Source organism: Euprymna scolopes, chromosome 15 (genome assembly GCF_053919585.1).
Source record: "Euprymna scolopes isolate OS-2025 chromosome 15, ASM5391958v1, whole genome shotgun sequence".
In the NCBI taxonomy this organism is placed as follows: domain Eukaryota; kingdom Metazoa; phylum Mollusca; class Cephalopoda; order Sepiida; family Sepiolidae; genus Euprymna; species Euprymna scolopes.
The window spans coordinates 125856802-125870866 of record NC_136496.1 but is presented as its reverse complement, the minus strand read 5'-3'; the positions used below and the strand labels follow the sequence as shown (position 1 = coordinate 125870866).

Here is a 14065-nt window from a genome sequence, read left to right as displayed (position 1 = left end):
GAAGTAAGAACGTTTCCTTCACTTGAATGTCCCACATACACAGTTCTCGCTTTTCATTGGCTGGAACCTCTGATGACGTATAAGAAGAAAGGAAGGAAAAAAGAAAAGAGTAGGGGGAAAGAGAGAACTAAGGTGAGAATACAGCATAGCATCCTAGTAGTAGCTCGCTACAACGCTATTAGGTTCTTCAGTTCTTGCAGAGATATATTGATGTCTTCCTACATACAGCATCTGGTATTCTCAAACAGTCACCCATCTGGTATTGACCAGGTTCAACTTTAGCAATCTAATGAGAACCAGAATATCAACATGATTATGGAATGTATTTTACTATCCAACATCTGTATCTCTGGTGCAACCCATTCTGGAATATTGGATCCAAGCATCAACATTTCATTAGGAATATCCTGCACCTGGAGCAGGCTTAGAGACTTGCAATGTGGATAATCTATGGACTCTACCTAAAGTCTTACGAACATCAATTAGAAACACTCGACTTGTATTTGTTGGCGCATAGGTAGCTGTGTGGAGATTTCGTCCTCGTCTTTAACATTATGAACAGCAACTACAATGTGTCACATGACCTCTTTCACATCAGGTTCCCAGAAAGAACTTTGTAGAAACTCTGAAGTTTTACCTGAGACAATTTTGGCTAGATCATTAAAAGGCATCTTTTTCGGTTCCGGTATTTTTTTTATGTGGAAAATTGCCTTGGTCTAGAAAGATTTCTCCTTCATTAACTAAGAACAGGAAAGATCGGCGTCCTAAATTTTCAATTCAAACATTGGCTTTTAATGTAGGAAAAATACTGCCCTCCCCCAGGTTTTATACTCTCTATTGAAAAAAAAAAAAAAATTTTTTTTTTTTTTATTTCTTCACCCTTTTCCTTAAAATGAAAGTTTCCCTATATTGATCCGATGATAAAAACAACCAAGGTTTTTATTTAAAAAATAAAAATGCCTACTAAATAGTAATATAACTAGTAAAATATAAAATAATTACCCTCTTTGTTTATTAATGAATCATAATGAACAAAATGCACTCTACATCAAAAAATAAATCCTGCCAGCAAAAAAAACGAACAGCTCTGTCGGTCTGTTTGTTTACAGAATGCCATGTGTGAAGGTCAAGGCCAAACTGGTGTCAACCAAAAACTGTTCCTCTTGTTTCCCTGATCTGCTGAGGTCTTTAAACTCTAATTGACCAATAAGTCTCTTGTGTGTCATGAGTAAGCTGCTGAAATCCATATTAAATAGAGAAGTAGTCAATCATCTCAGCAGAAATAACCTCAGTGACATGCAATATGGTTTCCGTTCTGCTAGATCTACAGGAGATGTGCTAACTGTTATATCTCATAGGATTAGTGAATCTCTCAACAAAGGCTTCCTTTCTAGGGCAATTGCTCTGGACATATCAAAAGCCTTCGACAAGGTATGGCATAAGGGCCTACTTCACAAGATTTTCAGCTACAATATAACTGGAAATGTTTTCTCAATTAAATCATTTCTCTCTGATAGGCTCATAAGAGTAGTAGTTGATGGGCAGAAATCAGAGGTCCAGAGTCTTAATTGCTGGAGTTCCTCAGGGGTCCATCCTGGGCCCAACTCTCTTCTTGATCTACATCAATGATCTCCCAAAGCACGTATTTAAATCATTCATTGATATCTATGCTGATGACACGACCATCTATGGCAACACATCAAAGGCCGTAAATGACAAAGTTCTCTCTGATTCTCTCTCCTCTGATCTTGAGCGCGTGGTACAGTGGGGGAAGAGGTGGCTGTTTTACTTTTAATGCATTTACAACCAAGCTCCTATCTTTACATCATCAATGCTCTGATCCCCATCTGGCATCAATTGAAATCGATGGCTTTCATTTTGGGGAGGCTCCATGTTTTGACAAGCTTTTGGGTTTGACCCCTGATCTAAAATGAAACATGTACATCAAGTCTGTTGCTCAGGTCACTGGGAAAATGGTGGGATCCTTCTACCGCTCCAGAAGATATCTCACTACTGATGCAATTCTCTATCTGTATAAAATCCAAGTTGTTAGAATAAATTGCTTTTTATTTTCCGGAAATAAAAGCTCGTACTTATTCCCCTTGGCCGGAATTAAGGAGTCCGCCATATTGATTTCTCGAAAACACGTGTATACTTTTAAGTTAATAAAACCTTTACGAAAGGCATTCCTGTTTATTCTTCTTTTATCTCTACTTATCATTTCACAAATACGTCCAAGGATGGAGTACTGCTGCCACATCTGGGAAGGAGCTGCTAAAAACAGCCTATCCTGCCTTGACAGAGTACAAAATAGACTTTGTGGCTTAGTGGAGGATGCCCTTTTCTCTTCCCTGCAGCCTCTCTCCCACAGAAGAGACGTTGCGAGCCTGTCTTTGTTTTATCGTTATTTCCATGGCAAGTGCTCGTCCAAGCTCTAATCTCTGGTCCCCACTCGCCAATCTTTCACGAAAAACACCTGTCTAGCTGAAATCACTGTCAGTAATTTTCCCCACTCTTTATCTGTGCCTAAATCAAAACATAGATTCCATGAACAAAGCTTCTTTCTTAGAAGTGCACGCCTGTGGAACTCTCTTCCGTTTGCCTGTTTCCCACCTGACTACAACTTGGATGTCTTCAAGTCCAACATAAACAAATTCCTGATGAATCACCCCCTTAAGTAAGACACTTTATTAAATCTCCAATACTAACGATTACTACGATACTATCCCATTGATTACTGTACATGCAACAATCCTTATCCCTGTGGTGACCTCTATGTAAAAAAAAAAAAAAAAAAATTAATTTTTTTTTTTTTTTTGCTTATTTCAGTTTGGTTTGAACCAACAGATCACGTGAAAGCATCAAAATTTTTCCTGTGGCCCGTTGGAAGCATGTTCACATACATCTCTCCAAATGAGTCAGAATTTCGAGCAATCCATCATGCAATTACTGGAACAACCACAGAATCTCTTTTGGATGCAGGTAAATAATTTCTACCGACAAATGCGCCCCCCCACTCCCACACCCTCTTTGCATGCAAAAATATAATAGTTTTATGAATGTATTTAAGTTGATTAGTAATTTATTTTATGACTTTCTCAGAAAATCTATACTAAAAAATATTACACACACACACACATATGTATGTATGTATGTATGTAATTCCTCTTTCTCTCTTTATATTATCATTTCTTACACTGATGATTGCATAAGCATAAAAAAAATTAATATTTATTCATAAAAATATCATGAACCCCCTTCAAATAGGATTGGGCCTCTTAAAGAGAATTATAATAAGCTGTCAATTTAGCATAATGCAATGTTCCGGCATCTGCAGTTGATAACTATCTGATTATTATTTTTATTATTGGAATCCTTTGAGATGAGTAATTTGTATATTTATTTATTTATTTGTAGACTGTTATCTTTATCTTCATCATTGTTGTTTCACAACGTTTTGACCAACTATTCCTCTGACCGACTTTGGGTAGGAATGAAACCACTATATTCAAATAATGTTCACATGGAACCATAGAGACTCAGCACTTTTAGCCACTGTACCACGTGCCTTCAAGGTGATGACATGACAACAACTATGGAAGGCAGTAATTACTGAGGATGTAGTTAAACTCAACATTCCTATCCCGTCGTAGTTAACCACCTGACGAAGGCCAGAGAAATAGTTGGCCGAAAGCGTTGTGAAACAACAACTATGAAGATGAGGATAATCTCATTAGCTTTTTGCATTTGTCCGCTTGCCAACTGGCCATTATTCTCTTTCATTTCTCATGATAATTCTTGGTGGCCTGGAGGTTAGATACAAAGGTGACTTTGTGACTGGGTTTGATTCCTTGACTGACAATAATTATCACTACCTACACTGATGATTAAATAAATACCTGTTGGTAAGAGTAATTAGTGTTTATTTAGAAATAAATAAAAATATAGACAAATATTATTAAATAAAATAATGTTTTTACATAAGACTTTTTATTTTTTTCAATTTACCAAACAGTCCATGTAGTATTTCGGTTAAATTGGTGCATGTTAGTTTTGTGGGTTTTTTCTTCCATAAGCTTTCCTTTTCACAAGTATGCAGTAATTGAATTGAGTTGTCCCCCTTTAAGTTTAGAACACTATCACTTCCTAATAAAATTTGCTTTTCTTAGTTAAAAAAAAAACAAAACTTTAATTTACATAATTTTTAGAATATGACATCTTCATTTTGTAACAAGTTTATACATCATAAAGATTTTTCTATATTTTTGTTTTTTTATTAAGTGTAATCTATAATATAAATCTCAATGGTCTGTTTAAATGTATGTATGCCTAAAACTTTCGACAAAGGCGACAGATTTTCACGAAATTGGTATTGTTTTGAAGCTCGCCCGTTCAGACGACAAATATCGAAAAATTGGCTAAAAACATTAATTCCTTCATCCTCAACTGGACACTTTTCTACAGGGAGGGGTCACTTTTTTTGCCGATATTTTCGAAAGTCATCCCCTCTTTTTGATTGTCTTGCCTTAATATAAACCTACGACACTTCTGGTTTGGCAATGGGTGCAACAGCAAAGACGTCGTTTTTTTTTTTTTTTCCTCTTTTGCGGTATGGGTTTGAGCCTGCTTGCCTACTGCATTTTTTATTTTTTTTGCTCAATCAACACCCTTACTTTCATTTCTGCCTTCACATCACGGGATTGAGCCTGCCTGCCAACCTGAAAAAAATAATAAAAAATGACAAGTGTCATCAGCTAAAACCAAAACATATAGCTCTCCAGCTTCATTTCTAACCATCTGTACTATGTCCTTACCTATATAAAAACGAAAAACATTATGTAAAAGGTACAAACGTATATTTGCGCATGCATAGAGGAACATTTTAAATCGATTTATAACTTGTAGCAATGTTCATCCGCGATTAGTTGATCTGGCTTCAATGGAGTTAACCGCAACATGCATTAATGCAACCCTCGACTATCAGCAGCAGTCATGATCTATCCATTCATGATTCAGCAGATAAGAGTTCCATATCTGTATTTATCATTGTGAGCCATGCCTTGTGTTGGTCACCTCATTGCTTCCTCCAACCAGTATGTGTATTGGGTGTTACCAGTTTACAGATGAACTCCTCATCTGGCTAGTGAAACACGTGGCCGAACCACTGGAGTCTCCTTTTAAGCAGAGTTTCTTCCAAGCCAGGAATGTTACATTTAGCATAGATAGTCCAGTTGGGATCCTGTCAGAGAGACGAATGTGTAGGATATGACGGAGGCAGTAATGATAGGCCTCAAGTTGATGAAGATCATTCTTTCACAATGGCTAGGTTTTACATCTGTAGAGAAGAATTGTTCTAACTATGGTTTTGTAGATTTGCAACTCCGTAGATTGTCTTATCTCCTGATGAGACCAAAGTAGTTTTTGGAAATGGACAAAGGAGGGTCTAGCCAGATCAGTAGGAGTGTTGATTTCATTTTTCAATTGACCAATAATTGTAAAATTGAGACCCAGTCTGGTTTCTTATATACGTATTAATTAATATCTTTATGTATTATTTAATATCTTTACGTATTAATTAATATCTTTATGTATTATTTAATATTTGTTTGTTTATTGGCTGCAATCAGTTCTAAATTTTTGTTTTGCATTCATGACAAGTTTTTACATAATGCTGTTTCAATTTACACCAGTACCAGCGAATTCATAGCTGCACTATAATATTCATTTGCTAATTACTTTCCTCTGATGAGAAGAATACATTTCTTTGAAACTCCACGGTTTAAGGAAATCTTAGTTTCTTATTTGAGTATCCTGTTGAACAATAAATTAATATAAATTATAATTTAGTCTTAAATTGTGTTCTTATATGATAAGCTCTATTTCCTATTTTGGTTGTATTGAGCTTTTTTATTTGGTTGGGATTACTATATAACTTAAAGTTTGCTTGTAAACTTAATTGTTACTTGATTTTGTGTGTGTGTGTGTGTGATGTTCCTAAAAGATTTGAACAATAAACTTTCTTTGAAACACCTATATGACATTTAATTAATTTACTGATGTTGGATGTGTGTATCTTTCCTTGATTTTATATATTTTTCTGGTGAAAAATGGTTTTGATTTTTAAACTGTTAAAAAGAAAAAGATTTTCTCATCTTAATGTAATTTAAACTTTTTACATGACATTACAAATTTAGTAATGCTCTTTATTAACTCTGTTTGTCTCCTCAGATTTGAGTCAAAAAGAAAATGTTGATGCAATTTTGAAGCAATACGCTACAATGTGCCGTGATCTCATCTCCTTTGTTCCAGTGATTATTTTGACCCTAGGAAAGTTGGGTGTGTTGATTGCCCATTGTGACAAAACTGGCACACACTTGCCTCTCAAAGGATCCAAAATATTTGTAAGTCTATTTAAAACTAGCTGAAGTGTTCCATCTATACAAGGTTAGTTGTTAGAAAACAGATAGTCACTATATATATATATATATATATATATATATATATATATATATATATATATATATATATATATGGGGAGAGCCAGGAAGAATTAGAAATTCTTAAAGAGACTTATAATTCATTTTATAATTTATACTTTATGTAATACTACTTGGTAATTTGATTACTCTTTCTGCAATATATGGACCTTACGTCTGTCTATTTCAAGAAAATCCTGTCTCTATTCATACCCCCTCAATATGATTATAAGAGCATCTATCTTTACTCCCTTCTATTGTTTTCTCAATATTAAAGGCACATCTCTGCATATGGACGCATACTGAACACATATTGAACATATGCCCTATAACCTACCATGGCAAACTCCTTAATGACTTTATATACCACTTATATCCACTATGTGGCATCCATAATTTTGTTCCTTTAATTACTGTAGTTCTCCTTTCTCTCTCCCTCCACAGTTTCAAGGTATTACCCTTTTCCTCTCACGCCCCACCATTTTACTCCTAATGTAGTTATCGCTAGACGTTGCATCTCTCATATGTTACCTAGCACCTTATTGCCGTTTTTTTTTTTTTATTTATCTTGTATGTAAATTTTTATTTTTAAGAAACGGCCTGAAGATATGGTTGCCAAATTCTTTCCTGTTTACGGCCTGGAAAATGTCCTCAGTGTGTCTGGGTCTGGTGATTGGTGAGTCAACAAAATATTTATTTTTATTAATCAGCAGTACTGTTACAATTAATGCACCTTGCAAAATGATTGTATAGCCAAATCACCGAACAAGGACATTTATAAGTGAGAGAAAATAAGTTCTTTTTTATGACTGCTACGGTATCTCTCATGGTTGGATTTATTTGTTTGTGTTTTAATTTTTATTTGTCTTCCAATTTTCACAATGTTTTCTTTATTCTTTTGTCTCTTTTCAGCTTTGCAGCTGGTCTGTTGGCTGGCATTCTCCACGGTCATCCTTTGGATCTTAGTATAAAATTGGGACTCATGACGGCCAACCTCTCACTTCTCTCCACAGAGACCGTGCCAGACACCATCAAACCGGTCTGCTGCACCCCTCTACATATTGCTCAGTCTTACAAAGCCCCACCCCCACGGATGATAGATCTCTAATTATTTTTATGCTACATTTTTATATTTTCATCGAAAATCAATTTGAAAATCAAATATTTACATTAATCATTGGTGGTGTGCATTTTTGTTTGGATTCAGATATTTTTATTGTTTTTAAAGAATTTTAGAAAAGAATGGTCGTGTATGCATCTCTGGTGGCAAGATATTTTTAAATTGGTAAATGTATGAGCAGCCAATTGACTTACACTTTCTCACGGGTAACGTAACTTCAAGGATCTATTAACATAGATAATGTTGGTGGGTTTTAGAGCATATGAGCCCTTTGGAACATTTTATTTTATTGTTTTTTTTTCCTTTATTAAGCTATGATATGCTACAACTGTTCAAATGCTTTCTTTAAAAATTGTTAGTTATAGTCAACTAACATGCTTCTTAACTTGTGGCATAGCGCTACCAGAAGTGGGGATATGGCAAATCAGCTCCTTCGCTTTTTTTTCTCATGCCTATATCTCCCCTGTGCAAATTTTATTACGTTTTTCCGATCGTTCTTTTGTTTTCTTTTATTTAACAATCATTGAAAAGTTTTTTGGTCTTATTTTAATCAAGAATTATTGAAATTAGTTTTATTTTATTTTTTATTTTTTAAGAATTATTGAAAACACATTTTCAATAATTTAGAAATAAAAAATTATTGAAAACACATTTTCAATAATTTAAAAATAAAAAATTATTGAAAACATTTTTAAAAAACTACTTTGTAATTATGTATTGGGTACGCTTTTTTTTTTTAAGTTTGCAATTTTGTATTTTGATTTCAATTTTATTGTATACTTTCATAAACATATTTCTTTATAAAATTTCAAATAAAATATCTTATTTTTTAATTTTGTTATTAAAAGTGCAAATAAAGACTACTTGTGTTATTTTTATCTGTTTGTAATTTTATTTTTTATTTTTTTCAATAATGTCCTTTTCTTATATTTCAATAAATTGCTTCACAACAGGAATACTGAAGAACAATAAAAGTGAAGAAACTGATTTGCCTTGTTATCGATTCCGGTAGCCGCCATGCCGGAAGTTAGGAAGTATGTTAGCTGGATATAACGGAATTGTTTTGTAGATAAATTTATTTTGTAGAAATATACTTTACAGATGGCATATATATATATATATATATATATATATATATATATATATATATATATATTTTTAAATATAATGGCCGGAAGTCTCTCGAGAGCTCTTTCAGCTATCATCTCATCAGGAGAAAATCGATAGCGTAAAAATAATACTATGTCGAAAGTAGAGTTCTGATGGGGAACTATTGAATGTGCCAAAAATTACGGGGACACTAAAATAAAGTTTATTAACGTTTAAAAAACGATTAAAATAATGGCACAACGAGGGGGGGGAAAAAAAAAAACGGGAGAAAAGATTCACAGTTCCCCAAAGAGAAACAATGTGTTAAATGTTTCTTTCTGCTGGCACAAAGAAGGTTTCCGCACTGCAAAAGAGACAGACTCCAAAATCTTTAAATATATATATATATATAGGTTCCTGTCAGATCACCAAAGTTTGGCAATGTTGAGTTTAGTCAGTACTAAAATGGATGACCATTTAGGAATTCCAGGTGCTATATGTGCTCTCTGCTTATTACAACATTGTTTCCAATCAGTCTTGGACCTTTCCTTGCCATTTTCAGTGTTGATTCAGAAGAGATGTGGTTTGGACTGTGTGACTCTTGCTTCACAATTACATGTGCAGCTACCATTACAGGGTATGCAAAAAAAAATTAAAAAATAGTAATGGGACGATTTTGATACTCTTCCTGATTTCAATACAGTTATTGATTCCATTCTAAATTCCCAATACCGAAACAATTACTGATTCCGATTATTTTTCAATCTATAAATATATATTGCTATAAAGTTGTTCGGTTTTTATTTAATTTTTGTATTACCATAAAGTCCCATGTAAATGTGTGTACAGTTTTGTAATCGCAAAAATGCACTTGTGTGTGGGGTGATCTATAAATTTAAGTTTAAAATCAATAAATATTTTATCATTAGTAAAAGAACATTTTGTTTTAAACAAAAGAATAATGATTAAAACAGTTGCTTTTGGCATTGTCAAATAGACAAAGTTTTCCGATTCCAATATCCTGAAAGTTCTGATTTTGTTCCAATTTTGATTAATCATCCTAACACTAGTAGAAAAAGATGGATTTCAGAAATGCTTAAAGGACAAACACCTTGCCCAAGGATCTCCAAGACAGTTCAGTATCATGCCCAGGATGAATTGTATTTAACCCACAGATCAAACACTAACGGATATTACCACTATTAGTGGATCCAGAAATAATGGTAACTGACTGGCATGACTTCACACTCCCTAAAACTTGCAAATAAAGTCCTTCCTGCCAGAAGTACTTTAAGGTCATACTTAAAACTGTAGGTAATTTGTTTCAGCATTAAATAACTGGTAGCCAGACCCATGGAAATTCCACAATGCTTTCTGCATTAATCTTCGTAATTTACAATTAATAACATTACTTTTGAAAAAATAAATGTCTGTCAATTTTAAGAAAAGAAAATTACTTTTTTTTTCCATAAAAATAATTGTTCTAATATTTTTTTAAAAACTAAAACGAATGTCTATTCTTTATTTACTTATTTAAAACTGTAGCAATTTAATCTTTTAAAATAATAAACAGGTGCTTCTACATTGAATGAATGAAAGTCAAAATATTGAATTTCAAGTAAAGCAAATGGTACATACATAATTGTCAGGTTGTAAATAGTAACATATCCAAAAATTACGGAAAGCAATAAAGTAGAAAAGTAATTATTAACGAAAAACAGTTTTTGACAAAGTTTATATGGGGAACAAAATTTCTCCGACATTTGAACTACAGAGTGGTCCACTTAAAAATAGTCTGATCTATCTAATCTAATCTTTCTCTTAATGATCAACTGACACCACAAAATAAAATGCAATTCTTTTTCCGACAAGATGGCGCTACATGCCACACGTCTCACGTATCGCTGATACGAGTTCATGACATGTTTACAAAAGAGAGAACAATAAGCAAAGGGTTATGGCCGCCACGTTTCCCGGACTTATGTGATTTTTACCTTTGGGGGACTTTAAAACAAAAATTTTATGCAAATAATCCGCACAATTTAGACTAACTAAAGGAGAACATTACCAACACTATCAGAAGAATCACCAAAGTAGATCTACAGGCAGTATCTGCAAATGTTAAACGTGCCCAGGAATGCATAGATGTCAACGGGGGAGCATTTCCAGCATCTTTTCTAACACTACAAGTAATTTAAACAGTGTTGCAGGTAATTTAAAAAAGAATGTTCTTCCTCTCTACTACATTTTATGGGTTACTTTTAAGTGAGTCCTGCTGTACATTTGTCACGTGGCATACGCAACAAAACTTAATTATCTCCCCTGTCAACTAGTGTCTTTTTAGTAAGTGAAATATAGCGATTTTGCTCCATTTCACAAAATTTCTTTTTTCATTAATACTTATTTGTCTACTTTATTTTTCATTTTTGGATATGTTACTATTTTCACCATGACAATTATAGTTACCATTTGTTTTAGTTGAAATGCAATATTTCGATTCGTTTGTTCAATACTGAAGCACCTTAAATATTCTATCTTCTTACCATAAAAATAATTAACTAAAATTTTTTTTTTAAATCAATAAAAAGAATGCTACTTTTTGAAATGTATTAATTTAAAATTGTACAGTTTTAGTTGGCAGGGTGGCATAAATTGATTTTGGAACAATTCACTTTAAAATAGGTAAAGTTGGAAATTTTTTCCATAACGACATTATCCTCAATTTCTAGATTGGGCCATCTACTTTTTTAATTTTTTTTTTATTTGTGTGAGAGATAAGTTATGTATGAAAATTAGGCTACCTACACTTATGTTATAGATAAGGTCGGTTTTTGTTTTTCCTTCACTGAAAAATAAAGGTGGAAGTCAGAAAATTTTGTGAGACCAGGCAACTCTAAGTTCACAGCAAACAGTGTCAGATAAAAATTTATTTTATTTTTCTTAAAAAAAAAAAATACTAATAAATATTTTATAAAATAATACATTCTTTGTAAAACAAATTAGAAACAATAACATTTTATTTATCGTGTTTTGAAAAAACAAAAAATTAACTATTATGCAAATTTTTTTATCTGAAACTGTTTTTTGCCGACTTTGAGTCGCCTCTTCTTCTGCATTACTGAAAATTTCATTTATGGATTGGGAAGGTTTGTGGACATTGTTTGCTTCTAAAAGGGATGCGAGTGAAATGACACTGAATTTGACAAATCAGTGATAATAGATGCATTGTTATCGAAGTCACTATGCTCACCATTGCGACATGGTTCAAATGGCCTATCATCTTCTTGTTAACTCCATGACTAATGTAAAAGAAAACTTAATAAAAAATATTTTTAAACAATTTTTTTTTTTTTTTTTTTTTTTTTTTCCAAACCTCAAATGAGATATAAGGATTAGGAGTGTTAAAATTTTTTTTTTTTTTTTTTTAATGTTGGGAATTTGAGGACACCAATGAGCCTCTCTGGATCTGGCTGCAGGCCAGTAGCACTAAATGTGTACTCAAAAAATTTCAGGGATGATTTGTATATTTCAGATTTTTCCAGGTTGAGTGTAATAACAGCAGCGTGTATCATTTTTAGTGTACGTTTTAGTCAGGCATCATGTTCTTGTTAATTTTTGCTATAGATTAACACATTTTGTATGCGTATTGCTTCAATTTCATTCTCTAGTACTTGCGATATGCGCCTCTGGTAGATCTCACTAGCTGATGAAATACCAAATGGGAGGCAGTTGAATTGGTAACGTATGAATGGGCTAATGAAGGTCGCCAGTGCATGAGATTCTGATGAAAGTTGAATCTGCCAATATCCACTGTTGGCGTCCAGTTTGTTCATTGTTCTCAGTTCCATTTAACTCGGCTAAAAGTTGATTGACAAAAGGTAGTATGTGGAGTTCACATTTTTTGCACTTGTTGAGCTTTGCTTTTGGTACTACAACCATGGGAAAACGCCAATCAGTTGGTGTGTCATTCTTGCTTATGACCCCCAGCTTTTCCATTCTCTGGAGTTCTACCTGCATCTTCTTCAACATCATGGTGTGGTTACTGAGTCTGGACTTGGATTGGTGTGTAATGGTATGTTGCATTCTTTCCTAAATGTGTCTATTGACATTTCCTTTTTCGCATCAAATGGTCGTGTTTTGCTTTTCTCTCTCTTTTTTTTTTTTTTTTTTTTTTTAAATTTTTTTAATTACATTTTCACCCCAAACAAGGCACATTGCCACTTTGGTGTAGGGGGCTACTATCAGGGGCAACAACTACTGGGGTACTATGTAGGGATTTTGGGCAGCAAGATGTTGGTTCACGTTACACTTGAACTTCTGCATGTCAGTACAGTTGGGGAAGCAGGGACCTGGAATGGAATTCCAGGGTCTAGTGGTTCTGGGGAAGAAACTACTGGAGTAGAAAGATCTTTTACATCTAGGGATCTCTACTGTGTGGGGGTGGGATTTAGCTGCCTGTCTACGTTGTGGGGGCACAAGTGTCTGCAGTTTGATAGCATTCACCATTAAAATACTTGTAGAACAAGCAGATGGATGCAACATTTCGTTGATGGGACAGAGGCTGAAGCTTAGATGCCAGTTCAGGATCTATCAGATTGGCGACTCTCTTTTGAACCTTGTCTAGGAGTGAGAGACTAGTAGCAGATGCACCAGCCCAAATGTGACAGCAATACTCTATACATGGGCGAATGGTGGCCTTACAGAGGTACAGGATACTTTCAGGTGTTAGTAGTTTTCTAGCATGGTAAAGAGAGCCTACCTTCTTTGCAGCGGCCCTGGCAATGCCATCAATGTAATTGTTCCAACTCATGTTTCCTGTGAACGTTAGCCCAAGCAATTTGAAAGATGTACTCTCAGATAAAGAGTCACTGGCCATTGCTATTGGTGGCAGAGAAGGTTTCTTGTAATTATTGAAGGGAACCAGTTTAGTCTTAGCAGCATTGAATGTGACTATCCATTTTTGTCCCCATTCCACTACAGATTGGAGGCCGTCCTCTAGTGTTTTTGCCATTTCTTTAGATATGTGTTCACTTGTTTTTCTGTCGTGCCTGTTATAGAGTGTGGTGTCATCAGCATATATACCCATCTCAGTGGCAATTTTGTCGGGGAGGTCATTTATGAATATCAGGAACAACAGAGGTCCAAGGATAGACCCTTGAGGCACTCCCGCATTTATATCATATTGTTTAGATGTATGATCGTCGAGGACAACCTGGATTTTTCTCTTATGTAAGAAGGATTTAATTATGTTAAGTATTCTACCAGTGATACCGTATGATCTAATTTTCCTGAGGAGACCCTCCTGCCATACCCTTTCAAAAGCCTTAGATATATCTAGAGCTACCGCTCTGCCCTCCCCCGCTTTGTCCAGTGAATGGTA

General features: G+C 34.2%; 1 protein-coding gene across 1 annotated transcript in view; it reads left to right on the top strand.

Moving 5' to 3' along the window:
* LOC145294113 (uncharacterized) overlaps positions 1 to 12025 on the top strand; it is a 69406-nt gene extending 57381 nt beyond the window's left edge. Inside the window, exons 16-19 of the mRNA XM_080141210.1 lie at positions 2830 to 2982; positions 6229 to 6401; positions 7070 to 7152; positions 7389 to 12025. Of these exons, the coding sequence (XP_079997336.1) occupies positions 2830 to 2982; positions 6229 to 6401; positions 7070 to 7152; positions 7389 to 7584 (605 nt within the window). The 3' untranslated portion in view covers positions 7585 to 12025. The remainder of the gene's footprint in view (positions 1 to 2829; positions 2983 to 6228; positions 6402 to 7069; positions 7153 to 7388) is intronic.
* Positions 12026 to 14065: the final 2040 nt, after the last annotated feature.